General features: G+C 38.5%; 2 protein-coding genes across 5 annotated transcripts in view; both read right to left on the bottom strand.

Moving 5' to 3' along the window:
* Nucleotides 1–926, bottom strand: part of LOC124285429 (DNA repair protein XRCC3-like) — a 42,969-nt gene extending 42,043 nt beyond the window's left edge. For 2 of the 4 annotated variants that reach the window (XM_046721651.1, XM_046721654.1), the window contains exon 1: nucleotides 766–926. In XM_046721651.1, coding sequence (XP_046577607.1) covers nucleotides 766–829 — 64 coding nt within the window. In that variant the 5' untranslated portion in view covers nucleotides 830–926. Of the gene's footprint in view, nucleotides 1–579 lie in introns of all 4 variants that reach the window. The other 2 variants (XM_046721652.1, XM_046721653.1) reach the window with 2 other exon arrangements.
* A 1,507-nt stretch (nucleotides 927–2,433) lies between these two features.
* Nucleotides 2,434–19,416, bottom strand: LOC124285361 (tyrosyl-DNA phosphodiesterase 1-like). The gene is given in 18 exon segments (XM_046721574.1): nucleotides 2,434–3,423; nucleotides 3,426–3,429; nucleotides 3,692–3,803; nucleotides 4,355–4,457; nucleotides 4,866–4,973; nucleotides 5,672–5,787; nucleotides 7,126–7,302; nucleotides 7,619–7,697; nucleotides 8,798–8,980; nucleotides 10,411–10,503; nucleotides 12,261–12,295; nucleotides 13,039–13,135; nucleotides 13,507–13,562; nucleotides 14,161–14,204; nucleotides 15,358–15,531; nucleotides 17,039–17,635; nucleotides 17,637–17,865; nucleotides 19,286–19,416. Coding segments are annotated over 18 exon segments (2,328 nt in total). The 5' UTR covers nucleotides 19,337–19,416; the 3' UTR covers nucleotides 2,434–3,353.
* Nucleotides 19,417–19,418: the final 2 nt, after the last annotated feature.

The raw sequence follows: 19,418 nt of genomic DNA, 5'->3' as shown, positions 1-19,418 counted from the left end.
AAAAGAATTACATAAAATGTCCTCTACCACGGGATCTCGTGAACAGCAGCACTTGCATGTTCACTTGCCTCTCATCGACACTAATATTCGCTAATATATTTTCAAAAATCGATATTACATGTAAAGACATATGAGTAATATGTTTTCGTCATTTATGTTAAAGGAACTTTAATTCATATGTCAATGTAGAAATATTTACTTCCCGGGGCCGGTTTGGGTCAAATATCAGGGGCCGGTTCGGGTTAAATATCAGGGGCCGGTTCGGCTTGGGGCCGGTTCGGGGGTAATTCGTTTAGGGTTACCGTAGACTTTCTATAAAACAAACCCCATATATTCTCACTATAAATCTTAGGCGGAAATCTGTCCAAATGATTCATGACCCATGTGCAAAATATGAACAAGATCAAACGAAAAATAAATTCAACACAATTTTTCTAGCTGCACCAAATTAACATGTAAGTCTATGGAAATTAAACACAGTGACGAATACTTATGTCCACTGACTATGTCCTGGACGAGCAAGTTGACTTGGTTGGTCAGTGGATGAGCCATGAAAAATAATTGTCATCGCTGCGTTACCTTTTTGTAATGATCCAATAATTCTAGGATGTATATCCAAATCACTTATCGACATTGAGATCGATGTGTGTGATGTCAAACGTGTCTAGTTTGATATCTACAGGTTCACCGGTTCACATTTACCGCCATTCATTTTTGGCGACGCAATGCATAATGTCCTCAGTCAACCAATCTTTCCTCCAATACCCAAATAGTTCTTCGAGTGGTAAGGACAGCAATTCCATAGCTGCTTGAACGGCCGTGTGAACATGTATAGGAACCAAGATACAAACTATTTTCCACAATTTGCATATGGTGACAATTGTTGCTGCTGGGGACATCATGCCTGTGTGTTGACAGGTCAAGCTCCTCACAGCGATAGATTCTCCACACGAAGTGTCACACACTTTCGGGGAGCTTGCAGACGTGTGCTCTAAGGGAGGCTACTCCGTATTGAATCTGAAGGGATATATTTTTCAAATCGCCAAACTATAAGGTAAGATCAAATCTGGAGAATTATTCATAAAATATGAATTTTCACTGTTTTGAACAACCCCAGAGTTTGTTCAACAGACTTTACGTTTAATGACTGGCACTTTCCCTGTTATCATAAATGTAATTCTTTCTTGACAATTTCTGGTCTCTGTCGCCACTCAATTATTATTCTATGTCTATGATATTTATATATAGCGCACATATCCACGCAATTAGTACATGCTCAAGACGCTGGTAATTTTTCCCTCGATCATTGGATGTCAATCTCAACGGCACATCTTATTATCAATCTCAACTCCCCGGGGATCATACATCTCTTGCAGCCACAAGGCGCACTGAGTTTATTGTGGCTTTCTCATCCTAACGAGGTACCTATTCACAGCTGGGTGGACTGGGGACACATAGTCACAGTACTTTGTCCAAGTTTACTGAACGTTGCCGTACCCGGAACTAGGTGATTGCACGTATTCATGTGGCCACCATCTGGTCATATACCAACGGATCCGTGGGTTCTTTTTAAGTACACAGGGTTGTGTACTGTACACTAGCGGTTGTGACAACACTGAAAGATTCTGCACACAAAGTTGACTCCAAGGTTTTTACACCCAGTCACGGGCTCGATCCCGACACCTCAACCTCGCTGGATCACTAGCCTGGCGCTTTAGCCAGCTCACCCACTGTGCCCCCACATTAGGCAAAATAAGCATATGGCAGGGTATGAAACTCCCAAAAATTTCAGTCAGACCACAGGGCTGGTTATATGTAAAACTTGCCAGTCCTGACCAAAACTTACCTGCCCACAAAAAATACTAACTTACTTAATTAAAATAAAAAAAATTAAAATTAATAATGATTAAAATTTTAACCTGACCGTCGGGCAGGTGAATTCGAGAATCAGGCAGTCTGTGTTGAACATAACCTGTCCCGGGTGGTCGGGTAGGCAGGTATTTCGAACGCTGCATATGGTGTGTAATGTCATTGACTTATAGTCTAGTCTTTGACTCGCGGTGTGCGAGAGATGTTTTGAAATCAGTTCCTCCGTTTCCATATAAGCCTCCCTTACCAATCTACACAGACACAGCTGCACTATTCTGGATCATGACAGGTTGCATGCTGAGACCTTATATAATGTGTGACATGAGTCTATATTGATTGATGTCATCTTGTTTTGTCATTGCATGGACCAGAAAATAAAAACTGAAGCATTTTAAATGTCAAATATTTTATTGCATATATTATTAATAAATCTTGATAAATCGAGATCTATCTAAATGTAAAGATATTCAGGCTATTTGCAGACACTATTTATTGTAGTTTTCTCTTGAACATTGATCATAATCTGATGTGCAAATCCATCAGATTTTTTTGCGGCTTTTTTTCTGTGCAGAAAAGACAGAAGTTCATATGCAACCATCAAATGTTAAATCCAATATGTCTTGACAAAGGAAATTTTTAAGAAAGATGTTCTGTTAGATGTTGATTGGGACTACATACATGTGTGTAAATCTTCTTGTGTTATTTGACATGTCACTTAAACTTATGTAAACACAATTAAAATAATCTTCATAAAAATAATCCTTACTTGGCAGACATAAAACGCTTGGAAATGTACAGCATTCCTTCACAATAAAATTGTATTGCACAATAATACTTAGTTTAGATTCTGCATCAGTTAATACACAAATGATTTTTGTATCTCACTGAAAACATACACAACTGCCAAACTAGTGATAAGATCTCTAAGTCTGTATACACTGACCATGCATACATATACACTGACATATGTACATGTGAAAATTAAAGCATCGACAATTTGAGACTGTACAATAGATTAACCTTTCGTCATTTTGTCTTCGATTTTTTTCCTTTTCCCCCAAAAAATGCATTTACACATTGTATAGCTGGTAAACAAATTAATCGCAGCTTCGTCTTTTCATGTCCATAGACTAAAAGTTCATATCACAGTGGCCATCACTACAGCAAGGGTTATACAACGTTGTCAATAGTGTCTTTAGCTGGCCTTTTTCACAAACCCTGAAGAGGCCATTTCCTATCAGACCCATTGTGGAAGATATATATTGACATGTGTGTCTGTAGCTGAGTGTCATTCATTCCTGAAGCATGATAACTGTAGAAGGGTTAACTCATGCTTTCATTCATTACTGGAGCATGATGACAGCAGATGACTTAACAGAAGCTGTCACTTGGTTCAGGAGCATGATGACCACAGAAGAATCAACATAGGTGGTCATTCGTAGATGGAAAAGGATGACTACAGAAGGTTCAGCATCTGGAGTTGTCTACAGTGGAGGACACCACATGTTTCCGTTAGTGTCTGGAGCACGGACACATGGCACGTCCATCATCCATGGACGTCTACAAGTGGAAAGCGGAGATTATCAATACATATAATATATCGACAGATACATGACAAAACAAACATTTTAAAGGAACATAAATGCTACGGTCTAGAAAAGACAAGCCAAACACCAAGATCAACAGAAATAAATTGACAGTTTGTACAAGTGAAGAGTTAACTAACTCTCACACAACCATTGCACCAAAGCCATGTTATAGCCATTTTAAAATCCATACTTTCTTAACTAAGGTTGAGTAGGCTGCGGAACAACATACATACCTCCTTTGACATATGGAGTGAGGGGCAGGTCATACGGCAGAGGCAACACGACCTCATCACTTCGTGCAACTGCCTCCTGTGCATCACTTGTTGCTGGCAGTGTCTCACAACCCTTGATGACAGAATTCAAACATATTTAATGCTATGATTTTTCGAAATCTCAGTGAATTCAGTGCCATATAGGCTTTAACAAACCATAGCTGTAGCTCCCTTAAATGTAAACAGCAAACTTTAAGTTAACAGTCATGGATGCCTCAATGTAGTGTGGAGTCTGATGTAGTAATAAAGAAACACCAACATATCTTTGTAGATTACTGACTGACTGACTGAGTTTGGTTTTACGCCGCTTTTAGCAATATTCCAGCAACATCACGGCAGGTGTAGATTATTGACTTGAGTTGTTTCCATTCATCAAACATGACACTCATAGGGTGTGTGACCACTCTTTTATGTCTAGGTTTTTGTTTATTCAATTTCAAACTTATAGATATGATCAAAGCTTTTCCAAAGGGTATCGATCATACATATACGTTATGTAATTGACTGATAACACCTCTTAAAGTATTTGCAATCCTGTTTTTCTTCAGGTTCATGGCAAATCAGCATTCTACATGATACTGAAAAGAGATGTTATCTTTTTGTAAAGACAGGAGGTATCCTTACAAAATGTGCAGGAAGGAAGAGTACACCTATTTCATAGGACCTGATCATCAGCTGGCTGCCGTTCTTTTCAAAGGCACCCCATGCTGCCTTGGACAAATTGGCACTGGAAACATGAAACATTAATTATGGAAAGATATATCTTTTAGATCTTAACATACTGAAGAAATTTAGAGAGTAATCAAGGACCTATGTCAAATAAAAGATTATCTGTCCTTGGCAAAAAAGGACAGCATTCATTCACTTGAGACTTACAGCATTCGTCCATGATTTGCTTGCTGCATACATTCACATGGTACTTGAATTATTCACTTATAGTCTTCAGCTTCAACTCCTCAGTTATTTACAACATTCATGTATAAAGTACTGACATTGTTCATTCATGAGTAACTTATAACATTCCTTGATAAGTTTCAAGGTTAGTCTATACATTATGCTTTATCATGTTTAAGAGCAAAATGAAGAAGGTGTTTTTATAAGCCATTACATCTCTATTTGAAATGCATATTCTCACCTTGTAACGAGAAACCAGGATATTTCAGTACTGTCAGGTGAAGGACGAACATATGTCTTGATATGGGGACATGCTCGACTTCTACCGCGCCCCTCAGACTTCCACTGTCTGCAATATGGTACACTTTCATGAGTAACACCACCCAAATAGATAACATACATGGAGATTGTTGCTTAACAGTACACATGCTGTTTCTTATATGTCTTTCATCAGTTTGGACCCATGAAGATCCAGGTTAGAATTGATCTTCAGTAACCCATGCTTGTAACAGGCGAATAACGGGATCGGGTGGTCAGGCTCACTGACTTGGTTGACACACGTCATCATATCCCAGCTGCATTGATCAGTGCTCATGCTGTTGATCACTGGATTGTTTGGTCCAGACTTTATTATTGACATACTGCCACCATATAGCTGCAATATTGCTCAGTGCGGCGTAAAACTAAACTCCGCGCGCTTTCATCAGTTTGACTATCAACTTCCATTACTATCACAGATATAAATGACCAAGGCATGTGGCAGTAATCTCTCATTTAAAGTTTGCTCCCCCCAGACTCCGATCTACAGTCAGTATCAAATATGCCCACCATTCCTGTGCACTATTTCATGATGACAGTCTGTAAGTGACCAGACAAGCCAGGTATTATGAGCAATATCTCACAGAGTCACGGACATTGGTGCAGTGACCTGCAACCAAACAAGTCTCTCTGTCTGACCATCCAATCCATTTATTCGCCTCTTATGACCAATATAGGTTGCTGAAGACCAATTCCAACCCCAGTAGATTTGTATAAGGGTTTTGCTACCTGAAGTGCTGGTGTATGTACTTCTGTTTCTGGGCTGTCTTCATGGTGTACGGTACAGACGTGCCAGCGGGATACCCCTCCAGGCTTACACGCACATTGTCCACTGATGGGAACACCTGAAGATTGAGAGTTAAACAGAACATTCTTCCAACAAACAAGGCCAACTAATTCTGAAATAACTGACCCTCTTAAAAATTCAGTACTTATCCGAAACAACAATCTAACAAAAACAACAATCTAACAATCGTTACCTCTATTCACTGAGACCCGATTGTAATAATCTTTGGACTTGTATCAAAACAAGGACTTTGGTAAAAAGGTCCTTTATTTAGAAACCATGTAGTCAGCATGGTGGCCAATACACAGCAGCCAAGGGAGATTACTCTATTGGCATGTTTTACAGTGATGCTATTTGGCAAAACTATTTATGATTATAGTGACCCTACATTTCACCACACTGATCACCACTATTAAAACAGTTCTTAGTAGGGCTGTGGGTTGGTTACCAGAGTGAGATGTAAAACAATATGTTCATATGTTCAACTAACAATTATGATGCTCGCTGTCGGCTGTTGGACTGCTGTTGCAGAATATACTAGGAACAACTGCTACAATCAAGGACGTTTCAATGTTTGCATGAACCTTGTAGATGTTTACAGCTAAGTTGAAACTGACACACACGGCTGCATTCGTTGGTTTCACATTAATTTTAGACTCGCTGTGCGCATGCGCAGAGCGTGTAAAAATATCCTCAGGCCATATCCGGTTTGGTCGTAAGCTTTACCGATAGTGTAAACGCACTCTAAAGGAAGCAAAAATCAAAACAAATATATGGTTTTATGTCGAATTTAACTAATCTCAATTCATTTATGAATGGAAGGGACCGGAATCAGTTAAATAAATAGCTTAACGTTTGTTAACAAGCTCTTGTATAAACACATCTCACCACCACCCATCCACCGTCCTTCCTGCACATCCCCTTCTCTAGCCGAGAGCCGCCGGCTACCCCTTCTCACAAGTAAAAAAACACATCTCTGATGCAATGCCACCAAAATAGGACATCAAATATTGAAAAGCATAGGCAAATTAATGTATGTACTCAACTATGAACAGTTGTCACGCGTAAATAATTTTTATACAGCATTTATTTAGAGCGTGTTTACAATATCGCTAATGCGACCAAACCGGATATGTCCGGAGGATATTTTTACACGCTCTACGCATGCGCAGAGCGAGTCGAAAATTAATGTGAAACCAACGAATTGGAAGAAAGATCCTAAAAGCGATTTTCTGTTTTAGCTCCTTGACACTGGTTATTATAAACATGGGAAACACTTTTTCTGATTCATTGTTAATCTGAGTGAGGATAAGGAAGATTATTAGATCAGACACAGGTGTCTCGCACTGTTGTTTGTAAAACCAGTTTAACACAAATGATGTGATGACATTCCTACCAGTGTCATATTGGCTTTAGATGTGACAGACATCCCTCGTGTTGTAGACAGCGACTGCAGCCACTCGTTACACACCCAGGACTCTGCTGTTGGACCCAGGGAACCAATACTGGAGAACTGACCAATCACTGGCCAAGACTTCACACGACTAGCATCAGGACCTTGTTTCTGAAGAACCTGCACCCAGAAAACAAATCATTACCCTTACAGTCTTGATGAGGTGTCACTATGCCTTTTGTTCAAATTATACCTGGATATTAATCATTATCCTGTCATAGGTCACAATGAATTGGGTATTAGATTTCTTATCCAATTTTTAAAATAGATGTGGCGAGTGGGCATTTTAATTTTTAAATATATTAAGAAACACATGATAAAGGCATTAAGGCAAAGAAACAAGGCACCACATGAAGTGACTTTTTTTACTTTGTAGATGCTTGGAACAAATGATATTAAGTTTGGTCTTTGGTAGTGAGGTAGGAATGATTTTTACCCTTCTGAGTTTCATGTGGCCCCAGCAACTCTTCTGATCTCCAGTATGGCGTCCTGGCACGGACCCAATTATATGAACCCTGTTGAACATGAATTGACAGAACACTCCAACAAAAAGAATCTCTAAAATCACTTTATCAGTAAGAAATATTCTCTCTCTCTTTTTGCTACTGACCAACATGATTAAGTTAGTAGATTTACCAATATTGAGAATTCTAACAAATAAAAAGTGAAGTGAATGAATATTTTTTACACCCCAGGCGAGGGCTGGGACGGGTAACCTGGATACCCAGGACGGGTTTTGTCATGAGCTGGACCCGGGTAACCGTCTCAATACCCGGACCCGTTATGATCATGTGACTAATAGATTAAACAATGTAATACAGTGGAAACCGCCTAAGTAAAGACCGCTTAACTAAACAGACCTGATAAGTAAACACTTTTCTTTGGTCCCGGCAACTTTCTTCATTAATTATCATTATTAGAGTCTGGTTAACTAAACTCAGATAAGTAAACAATACCGCTTAAGTAAACGTCTTCTCCCGGTCCCTGGAAGTAAATTACAAAAGAGACTGGATAACTAAATTAGCGATCGCCACATAATCCGACGCGAGGGGCAGTCGTGTCGGTATCCAGTCAAACAAACATCCTACTTACAGCTCGCTGGTGTCAAGCAGTTGACACTGTTCGTTGTTACATATACATGCATATGGTTGTCATTTGCAGATTTGTATAAGTAAAATACCTGATAAGTAAACAATTTTGGCGAGTCCCTTGAAATTTTACTTATCAGGTTTCCACTGTATGTTATTCTTTCATGATAAAAAAAGTTGTATTGTCTTTGAAGATTTAGACATAATTACAGCCACTTCTTTAAAATATATAATACATGGTTACGATATTGAAAAACTCGAACTTTTAGTCTCCAAGCTGAAAAATCTTTTGACCTTCCTTACAAATTTGTAATTTGGAATTAACATAACGGGTATCTGGGTAGAAAATTTGGACCTGTCACAGCCCTACCCCATTCAGAATTATTCACGTGTGAACCCGGCAAACAAGAAGACCTAACTAGAAGACCTCGATCCATTTTGAGCAAGCATGGGGTACTGGGAATCTCTATGGGGGGATAAAATAGAGGGTACTCCTACATAAGGCTGTATGTGGGATGTGTACTAACTTTGCTGCTGACATGTCATGAGCTTTGATGTGCTTCTCCCACACTGTCAGTTTGTGGGCTCGGTATGCAGCAATGTATTGCAGCAAATCCTGCTTAAAGTGAGTGGCTGAGTCACCATGAACCTTGTCATCAGCTGTAACCTGGTCAGCTGGCATTTTAGGAAACACAGGGCTCACCCAGACTCTGAAAAAACAACAACCAGGAAATACTAAAAGAAACTGCGAAATCATAGTTACGAAAGGTATGATATGATACTTTGTGGATGACAATTTCTTATAAATGATGCGACGTTTAGATTGTCACACTTGCCTGACAACAGTATTAGAAATTTTGTATCATAAAGAAGTTGTCATCCATTAAGTATCATACTTTTCTTCTTATTCATCAAGAACCGCCTCCGTGGTGTAGTGGTTAGAGCGTCCGCCCGGAGAGCGGAAAGTCGCGGGTTGGATCCCCGACCGCGTCATTCCAAAAGACGTTAAAATATGGTACTTGTTGGTTCCTGCCTGGTGCTCGGCATTAATGGGTACAACAAGGACTGGTCGGCTCGGAGTCCGTATACTGTGTCTGAGTGGGGTATTCATGCTTCACTGCGGCGTGGTATCTCAGTGGGCTAGCACTATAAAACCATCTCAGTGGGCTAGCACTATAAAACCAGCTTAAGTCTGGGCTAGTACAAGCAGCCAATCAAACAGAACAAAATCATTGTTGACACATAAATTAATTGAAGGTCACCAAAATCGACTGGGCCCTCGCCTTCCCTGGATGAAGCTTGGTGTCAAATATGAAGAAACTCCAGTCAATGGTTCTTGAGGTATCTCAAAATTGACAAGCATAACCTGCAGGTTAATATGCTGAAATCTTCAAGTGTCTCTGTGACCTTGAGAATTAAGTGAAGGTCACCAAAATTGACTGGGCCCTGCACCTTCCCTAGATAAAGCTTGGTTTCAAATATGAAGACAATCCAGTGAACGGTTCTTGAGATAGCTTAACATGCAGGTTTACATGCTGAAATCTTCAGTGTCGCCATGACCTTGAAAATTATGTGAAGGTCACCAAAATCGACTGGGCCCTGCGCCTTCCCTAGATAAAGCTTTGTATTGAATATGAAGAAAATCCAGTGAACAGTTCTTGAGATAGCTTAACATGCAGGTAAAACGTGAAAGTCCCCTTGTGACCTTGAAATGAAGGTCAAGGTCACCAAACCTGACTTGGACCTTTCTTATACTTTTAAGAACCTAGGTACCAAATATGAAAAGAAATCTAGAGAACGGTTCTTAAGATATTCCAATTCGTACGTACGGACGGACGGAGCCTAATACTATATAACGTGCGGCGGGGGATAATAATCTAGCCACATAATGGCAGCCTGTACATATTCCCTGACACTCTTTGACACATCTGAAAGGTGGTTAGAAACATTAGATATCTGTTATATATGAAGACCTTTACTTAACAATGTACTGAATTCAAGAACTGAACGTGTCTGTATAAAACAGACAAAACAAAACATGATGTACATGCAGATGACATCTTCAAAACTCCCTAATAATGTTTTGATTCATGATATATGTGTCTGTTGGATTCAAGCTTGGGGAACCATGACCACTCACCCCTGACTCTTCTGGTACCAGTCCCGCTCTATGAGGTTGGCCGTGTGGATGACAACCCGCAACCCCTTGTCATATAGGAGCAACATCATCTTCCTGCAACCAGAAAATCTCATGGATTACTTGAATACTGGCAACATTTCACCAGAAAGTTTATAATAAAAAGGTTATAAATGGGTATAAAAAGGAGTAACAAAAGTTTGGAAACAAAAGAATGGCGTGAATATTTCACAATGGTACTAGCACACATGGTAAAAACATCGGTCAAATGTCATTTTCAATATGGCGGAAATTGGCAGCCATGTTTAAAAGTAGTTTGGAACATCGTTTGATAATTTCTTGAGAAACCATGTACAGTCAACTCTCGTTAATCCGACACTTGTGGTTGCAGAGAAATATGTCGGATTAACGAAAATGTCGGATTAATGAAAATGTCGGATTAATGTATTTGTGTGAAAATATCAATGTTTACTAAATGCCATGATCGTCATACTGTTGCATGCATATCAGGAATGGTAGATCTAGTTATCTTCATCGTATGTAAAAATATTCACAGAAATAAGAAATACTAACAATACATACTTGTTTTCATTTATTAACATTCATAGATGGCATAACATACATATATAATCACATAAGCGAACAGTTTCATATCTATTTCATGACCACATTGGCACAAAACTCACGTTTGTTTTTACCGCATATCAGCTGCCATTATGACCCGGATGTTGAATATGTTGCAGTTTCCATACAACTAATTCCATAATAACATGTGGACGTCTAATGTACAATCAGGGGTGTGTCAGAAATGTTTGCAAAGTGTTCAACGATGTTTTGGCCTCAGATAGCTTGAAGCATTGGAATTAGTCGTAGAGACGCTCAACCACTAAGCAGACTGCTTCAGGATGTCAGATACGGTTGATCGTCCAATCTTCACATCAAACTTCTGCTCAGCAAAAGTGATGACTTCTTGTTGTGCTGTCTGGGGTTTGTCTTTCTTCAAAAGGAGATTTCTGTCTTGATCAATGGCGTGACTTCTACAAGGGGTCGCTTAGCAGCTGGTGTACTCGTGACAGACATCTTGTGATGAAAACTCATGTCGGTTGTAAACATTTTATACAGCTCGCTCTACTGTTATTTCTTGATTAAATCGCCTCAATTAATTATCCTGTGTTCCTAATTAACAAGTGTGATGTTCACTGACGTGGGTGTTAAGCAGCCAGTAAGGCACGCGCTAATCACCTTTCATGTGTGATGTTTGTATACGGTCGGATCATCCGACCGGCTGTGTTGATTGTCGGATTAACGAATGTTTTTACAATGTATTTACAATGATCGGTTGCTAGATTGGTGTGTCGGAGTCGGAATGCGAGAATGTCGGATTAACGAGAGTAATTATCACTGTTTTAAATGGTTCCCTAATTTTTTGTCGGATTAACGTGATTGTCGGATTAATGAGTGTCGGATTAACGAGAGCTGACTGTATACCATATATATATACAAAACTTTAGTTTCATAACACTAAAGAGGTTTCTGAGTAGATGATGCAAATTGTAGTAAACCTTGATAAAAATTCTTCAACTGTAAGTGAGTCAAACTCAAGGTCATTTACATGCATTCCAAGGAGTGACAGCAAGTAAAGGAGAACATAAATATAAGTCTTTTAATGTAAGATGAGCTGGTGAAAAAATATTGTTTAACAATGCCCTTAGGTATATTTCAGCCACATGACAGGGAACTCAGGGGCTTCACAAAGAGTACAGATTCTGCTGAATCAGCTGTTTGGCTGCATGCTTTAACCACTATCCTAAACACCAAATGTTAAACGAAAGAATTAATGAAGAGTGTCTTACGTGTGATGTGTGCCATACATTATATCCAGTTTGGCCTGGAAAGGGATAGAGAAAAATTCAACAGTTAAATCAAACATGTCAAACAATTTACACAACACACTGAACTAAATAGAAGTACCTCGTCCACGGCATTTTGTTTCTTGTTTTCTGGACAAGTCTCTTAATTTCTGCACACACAAACACAATAATAATAAAGATGCTATGGGACAAGGTGTTTTAAGAAACAGTTACTTTTCTATTTTGTGTTTTTTATGAACTTAACCTCAAATGAATATTGCCAAGTGTTACAAAATAAGAAACAGTGCCATTGCACTGTGGCTCACTTGGAAATGTAGCGATTTCGATTTTCACATATATATATATATATATATATATATATATATATATGATGTCAGTATGAAATTTCACTTTCCTCTCTTGGGTACTTCAAGGGGGGTTTCAGGTTTGAGCATGTTAAGTATTGTAATAAAGTACAAAAGACAAGTCAAAGCAAACTTACAACTACAGCCAAGAAGGCCAGAAAATGCATTGTTTTGAATTTATCTAAGCAGTAGAAAGGTCAATACTTGAAAATATTACTAAAAATGGAACCTAAATCTTGTGCCTCACTACTTACAACTGTTATGTGTCAGTGTTATTTGTTGGGTAACAATGTTCAGGGATTAATACATTGTACATGTGATTTTCAGTGAGGGGCAGTGATGTGTGATAATTAGATGTGTGCTATATTTATACAGAGTACTGGATAGCGTGTTGTGACACTATTGATGAGGCTCACCTGGCAGCAGGTGATGTTGGGGTACGGAGCTGTCTCTGCCAACAGAGTGGCCAGACCTCCTCTCTGTTCTCCATGCACAAGGGTCAAGGGCTTCTTCCTGGACATGGACATACAAGTCAATCTCTACTCAGACAAGCATTTCATAGTATTGCCCACAATAATATGTCAATATGTCGAAAGGTGTTTTGTACTTTTCTTTGCTATTTTACCATTCAAACAGATGAAACGTAAAAGTAAGTCCTTTTGTATACCTGTGTTTTACTTATCTCCCTAGTTATGAAATATAAATAAAAATATAAATCCAAATGCAACAATTGACTTTTGTTTACTATCATCAAAATAGTATTAAGCTGTTTCTACATTCCAGATGTATGGCACACACAAAGTACAGTTCAATACATGTGTTATCCTGTTTTCTGATGTAGGTTAACCTAATCAAACCCTACTTAATAATTAAATAACACTCACCTAAATTCAGCAGGGTACTGGCTTATAATCCAATCCACTTCAAACATAAAGTTGAACTGAAAAACGATTTAGCAGAATCCAGACACATCAACAACAATAACTTCACAGACAGAACGTTATAGCATGAACACAAACACAACCGAGTATAACCATGATAACAGCACAAAATCAGTCAGATCCTTAGTTCAATAATGCAACACACACCTCTAATGCTGTACTATCAATCAATCAGAAAACAGACATCTGTCAGTGGGGGGATGGCTTAGCTTTCTGTAAGTTTATGGAAACATAAACTAAAACTACAGTGCTTAGTTGGCCAATTCAAGTCCCTAGAATTATGAACAATTTTGTTTTTGCCATTTGAATAATTGGTGTGGTTGGGTTATGTTTTGAATGCGAATTACATGAAGGACTTACCTTTGCATGGGTCTTAAGCATGATCATTCAACATCTGAACAATAATACTACCCCAACTCTCATTTAAATATTTATTTTCTTCAGTGTGTGAGTTAAGATTTTAAGTCACATCGGCAATATTTCAGCCAATCGTGACTAATATTTGTTTAGTGTGTAAAAAAAGCTACCACAGAAAAGAATCATGTTGATATTGGATTATTTGAGTTGTGTGTTGTGTATCACAAAACTAATCCTCACCTGACAAGAGGCTTCTAAATTTCCCATGCTTGGTGACAAGATATCTGTGAAAATAATACACATTCCTTACAATATATTCCACAAAAGGGCAACTCTTCTCAACATGTCGAACCCACAGTGGAACAGACGACTCATACTGAAGGTACACACTAGGTACTAAAGTGGTGAGTTACATCAACTACTAGGCCACCAGCAGATAGACAATATGAAACAAGAAGACAAAGTCATCAATATCCCCCTCAATGGCAAAATACTTTTAATGAATATGTCTACGAGTTATGACTATGTCAAATGTGTTGGCGTGTATATAGCTAAGTGGAAGGAGAGTACTGAAAGGTTTCAAAGTTCTGCTCCAGAAAGGAGCACTATCAGTTGAAGTCAAAATTGTTGCCATGGAAACACAAATTTTTACAAATGTTATTCAGAAATCCAAAACTACCAAAAGGCACCAGTAGACCACCAGATCTATCTATGAGCCAAGTTTGGTGAAGAAATACTGAACGGTTTTAGAGTTATGCTCTGGAAAAGACAAATGTGCACGGACGCACACACGGACGGATGCAGACAATTATCATGATAATACTGATGAAACCAATAGCATGTGGTTCACACAATTGCTGAAACATGATTAAAGATTAACAAAGCACTGATAAGTGAAAACGTGTCATGCATTCAATTAACATTCATGCAATGAATTCAAATATAATATGCCATGTGAAAACATAACATATCAGTGTTTGCCATGATGCAGAAAATCTGTGTATTTGACGCACAAATTACCTCAAATACGCAGTGAATTTAGGAGCTTGCGTCTTTGTTGACGCAATGCTACTGGGCCCTCAGTTCAGATAATCATATTGTAATTTGCTGTTGTTTAAAACTACTTAGTTTAATGTTTGCCAGTTAACTGCTCAGTGCTGATTACATACCTGACCTGCCTTACCTTCTTTTTGTTGTTATTAAACAATCACAGTTAATGTCTTGAAAGTTCCAAACTGAAGATGACTCACAAAAACATGTCCATGACTCCCTCTCATGACACCAGGGAGTCATGATGACTCCTAAATTTTTATGCCTTGGGCAAACACTCACATACATTTCTATTTTTAAACATAAATTTAGAAATGAAAATTCAGCTGCCATGTGTTTTTGAGCAATACTTTTCACTTTCTGCAATTTCCAATAACTTTAAATTACCTTTTATATTGATAGATCCATATTCATTGTAAACAGCATCAATGCCTGTAACCTTGGTCATGTAGAAACTCAGCGGTTGGTTTTCTTTAAAGATGTCAAGGCCACTCTTCTTAGTGTTCACACCAGAAAGTTTCTTTGAGATATGGGTTGTTTTATCATTGCTGGTATCCACATCTATAAAAATAAAATAATTGAGAAGACATTGGTGAAAGTACATTACAACTGAAATAATAGAATGAACAACAATAATTATTAAAGGTCACATGCAACGTAAAACACAACTTTGCAGATTCTGATACCTTTCAGTATGGACTTACCAAAACAAATAATCAAAAATGCAAATTCAACTTATAAAGATGAAAAATAACACGATGATAAAAACGCACGAAATCGGAGTTCAAACGATTCACTAATTTTCCCCCAGTGCTTGGGGGAAAAAGTAGTTTCAACAGCTGGGCTGCGCTGCGCTCCTAACGCATGACCACTGAATAGGTTCGCGGAGCTTGAAACAGGATGCATGCCTGGATTATAAGGTCGTGAGCAGGAGTAGTCTAATCCTGGTTGTGTACACAAATAAATAGTAAATAATCTACTCATTACATAAAAGAACCTTGTAAGGATCTACATCTACTCAGCTATGTGTCAACCAGTGAGGCATTCGACATTTCAAGACGGAAAACCTACGCTGGCAGTGAATACTCGGTGAAGGCTTTGATGTGAGCTGTTTCTAATGTTTTGTTGATATTTCACAGGTGCGAGCTTTTTATATGTTATGACAGTAGATTACCGATTTAACTGTTTATATAATTTCATTTATCTCTTTCACCACACGTTCTTCTTTCCGAGTCACTTTCTCAGTTCGATACTTAAAAGCATTATTTAGCGTTGACAGAATTTCTAACTGTGATATAAATATGTCGTTGTCACAGACAAAACTCAATGTCTGTTTTATTGACACCTATGTGTCTGCCTGCCTGTCTGCTAATGACAATATTCAATACACAACTTCGATCACTGACCACATGCAATTTGAACTTAACACCTATCAGGCTATACACAATAAACAAAACGCATGGATTTATGGCCCGAGTTCGGTCTCTGTCACATTATGCAATTAAACAGACAGGCAGGTGTGATACTTGTACACATGACATGTTATGATGTCTGTTGATTGCAAAGTGTTATACACAAAAAATGAGCATGTATTTACAAAACCCAACATCTCTATATACACACACTCACAATGAGCTGTGAGGGCATCGGCAAATGAACCATCCGTTACACTTGAGTGCACACCCACCCACTCTGACTGGGAGGGAAGTAAACCCAAGTACAAAAGATTGCACTTTTGATTTGCGATTGTACCCTTATAATTTTGTTTATATGTTTTTTCATAATCAGCAATGTATATTATATGTCATGAATAAGTGATAATTGTGTTTTAATTATGTTTGATTTTATGGTTGCATGTGACCTTTAAGTATAGGCCTATAGATAAAAAGATAATACAAAAAACGCTGATATAAGTTTTAGTTAGAAAAATGAAGAACATGAGGTTGGGGGTCACATTGTTCTATTTTCACCTGGATGATGTGAAATATTAAATGACATCAGTACATCACTATCAAGCAAACCAGTGATTGGAGACATGACCAACCATCATGGAGAAACATTTGCTTACCTGAATGGCGGAATTCAGCCACATGAGATGGATTCTTTCTGAAACACTCCTTCCCATATTTACACAAAGGCTTCTCATCAAGTGACAACAAATCTTTGTCTGATGTAAGTGAACTAGATCTTTTAAATGATGGGCTAGAAGAACAACTCAGGACGGATTTTGCTTTTGACGCACTCATCACTCCATTCATTTCAGTATCAGAGTCACTCTCCGACAAAGCATGAGTTACACTTGGCACTTTCTTAATACTGGGGGATAGACCTGATGTCTTCGGACTGTCCAGCTTAGATGTGAGTGACTGTGATTTTTCTGTCTTCATGTTCTTTGAGGGTGAACTCTTATATTTGGAAAATATACTGTAATTCTTTTCACTTTCCATGCTTTCAGAATCACAGAGACTTTTTCTCTTTTTGTGAGCGGAAGACTGATCATGTTCAATTTTTCTCTTTTTCAGTGTGGGAGAGGGTGCTAATGTTCTTGAAGTTTTATCTCTGTTTACTTGTATTTTCTTTCTTACATCTTCATCAGAATCACTGTCTGATATTTCATGAGTCTTGCTCACTCTTTTCTGAAGTGATGTGACAGACCTGCTGCCTGACATGTCTGAATATCTGCTCGTCTGTGCAGCTCCTGCATGATGGCTTGTCTTTTTTGGAACAATTTTCTTCGTCAGCAAACAGGTCTGGTGAATTGTCTCTCACCAAATCATCTGGATCTATTGTGGCATCAGAATCAGAATCTGATATACTGTGAATCTTTGCATAGGCCATGGCAAGAGTCCTATCTCTTTCTTCTGAATCTATTCTCAGCGATTCCTCTTTATCAAACTGAAACAAAGATTAACATGTTATAACTATATGCATGGACATGAATAACAAATGGTAGAAGGTTACTATCCCTTGTACATGTTGTAGATACAGTTAGCCAGTATATAATGATAACAAAAAAATTTAACTGTTGAATAAACCAAGTCTAATAACCTCTTTCTTCTAACAATAAAATCCTTCTGGATAAGGAAGGTTCTGTAAATGCATATAATAGACAGTGAGTTTAGTTTTACGCCGCACTCAGCAATATTCCAGTTATATGGTGGCGGTCTTTAAATAATCTAGTCTGGACCAGTCAATCCAGTGATCAATAGCATGAGCATCGATCTGTGCAATTGGGAACCGATGACATGTGTCAACCAAGTCAGCGAGCCTGACCACCTGATCCTGTTAGTTGCCTCTTACGACAAGCATGGGTTACTGAAGATCAATACTCTAACCCGGACCTTCATGGGTCAAATGCATATAATAAATATTGACACCATAAGCATAGTAAGACTTCCGCCTGTACCCACCATAAATTTTAACGATGACGAAAAATATATTTACATATTCAGGTACTGGCTAGCGACCAGTTATCGCCTTGTACCAGTTTTCGCCAACACCTGGCTGTAGCGCTTACACAGACAGCTTGACTTGCACTTCCATCATATTTCACACATTGAGTCTTTAGTATTGACACATCACACAAGCGATAGACTACGAGAGTTAAAATCAAGCTGTCTGCGCAAGCGCTACAGCCAGGTGTTGGCCATAACTGGTACGTGACGATAACTGGTCGCTAGCCAGTAATATTATTTGACTTAAGGGGCATACATGCGGAAGTATTTCCCTTCATGTCCCTTCTGTCTTTTGTGAACATATTTTGTGGTCCTCCAGAGCCCGCGTTCTGGCCCCACCATCCTCACGAGACGGATTTTTTTCCTTCTAAATAACATGTACACCATTTCCAATTGGGAAAGACTTCCGCCCGTATCCCCCCTTAAATTTCATTCTAGTCGAATCATATCAGCTGAATATATATATTCGTCATCTGGTAAGGATGAGTTTTAGCATGTTTCTTTAATTGTATCTTAACATACTGAAAGACATATCCAACTTTTAAAAATGCCACTCAAAGAAACCTTTCCTCGTGGCTAAAATTTAGGGGGGATACGGGCGGAAGTCTTGCCTCCAATTGTTCTTCACTTCCCTTCTGTTTCATTGTACAACGTATGGAAAGGCGAAATAAAAAAACGATCGTCTCAGCAAAACAAAAATAATAGTGACAAAGTTGTTTTAACTACAAGTGCTCCTACATATGAATGAAAAAGCGAATGTACAGTATGTCATTCAATACTGTGAAAACCAACTGGTATATATTCCTTCTCAAACACGTTCTGTTACAGTCAATTTCATGGAAAACGGTGAAAATGACTACTTTTGCTTGAAGCTTCCTTGCAATGTCTTCGTCACTTAGAAAATCCGCCATCTTCCCATATGACACAGTCATAGTTTCGTATTAAACGCGAAAAAACACTTCAGCCATAAATGATAATTTCAAAAAGGTATAC

This window comes from Haliotis rubra, unplaced genomic scaffold (assembly GCF_003918875.1).
Source record: "Haliotis rubra isolate DU_JTF1 unplaced genomic scaffold, ASM391887v1 Scf36, whole genome shotgun sequence".
NCBI lineage: Eukaryota > Metazoa > Mollusca > Gastropoda > Lepetellida > Haliotidae > Haliotis > Haliotis rubra.
This window is presented reverse-complemented; position numbering and strand designations above follow the sequence as displayed.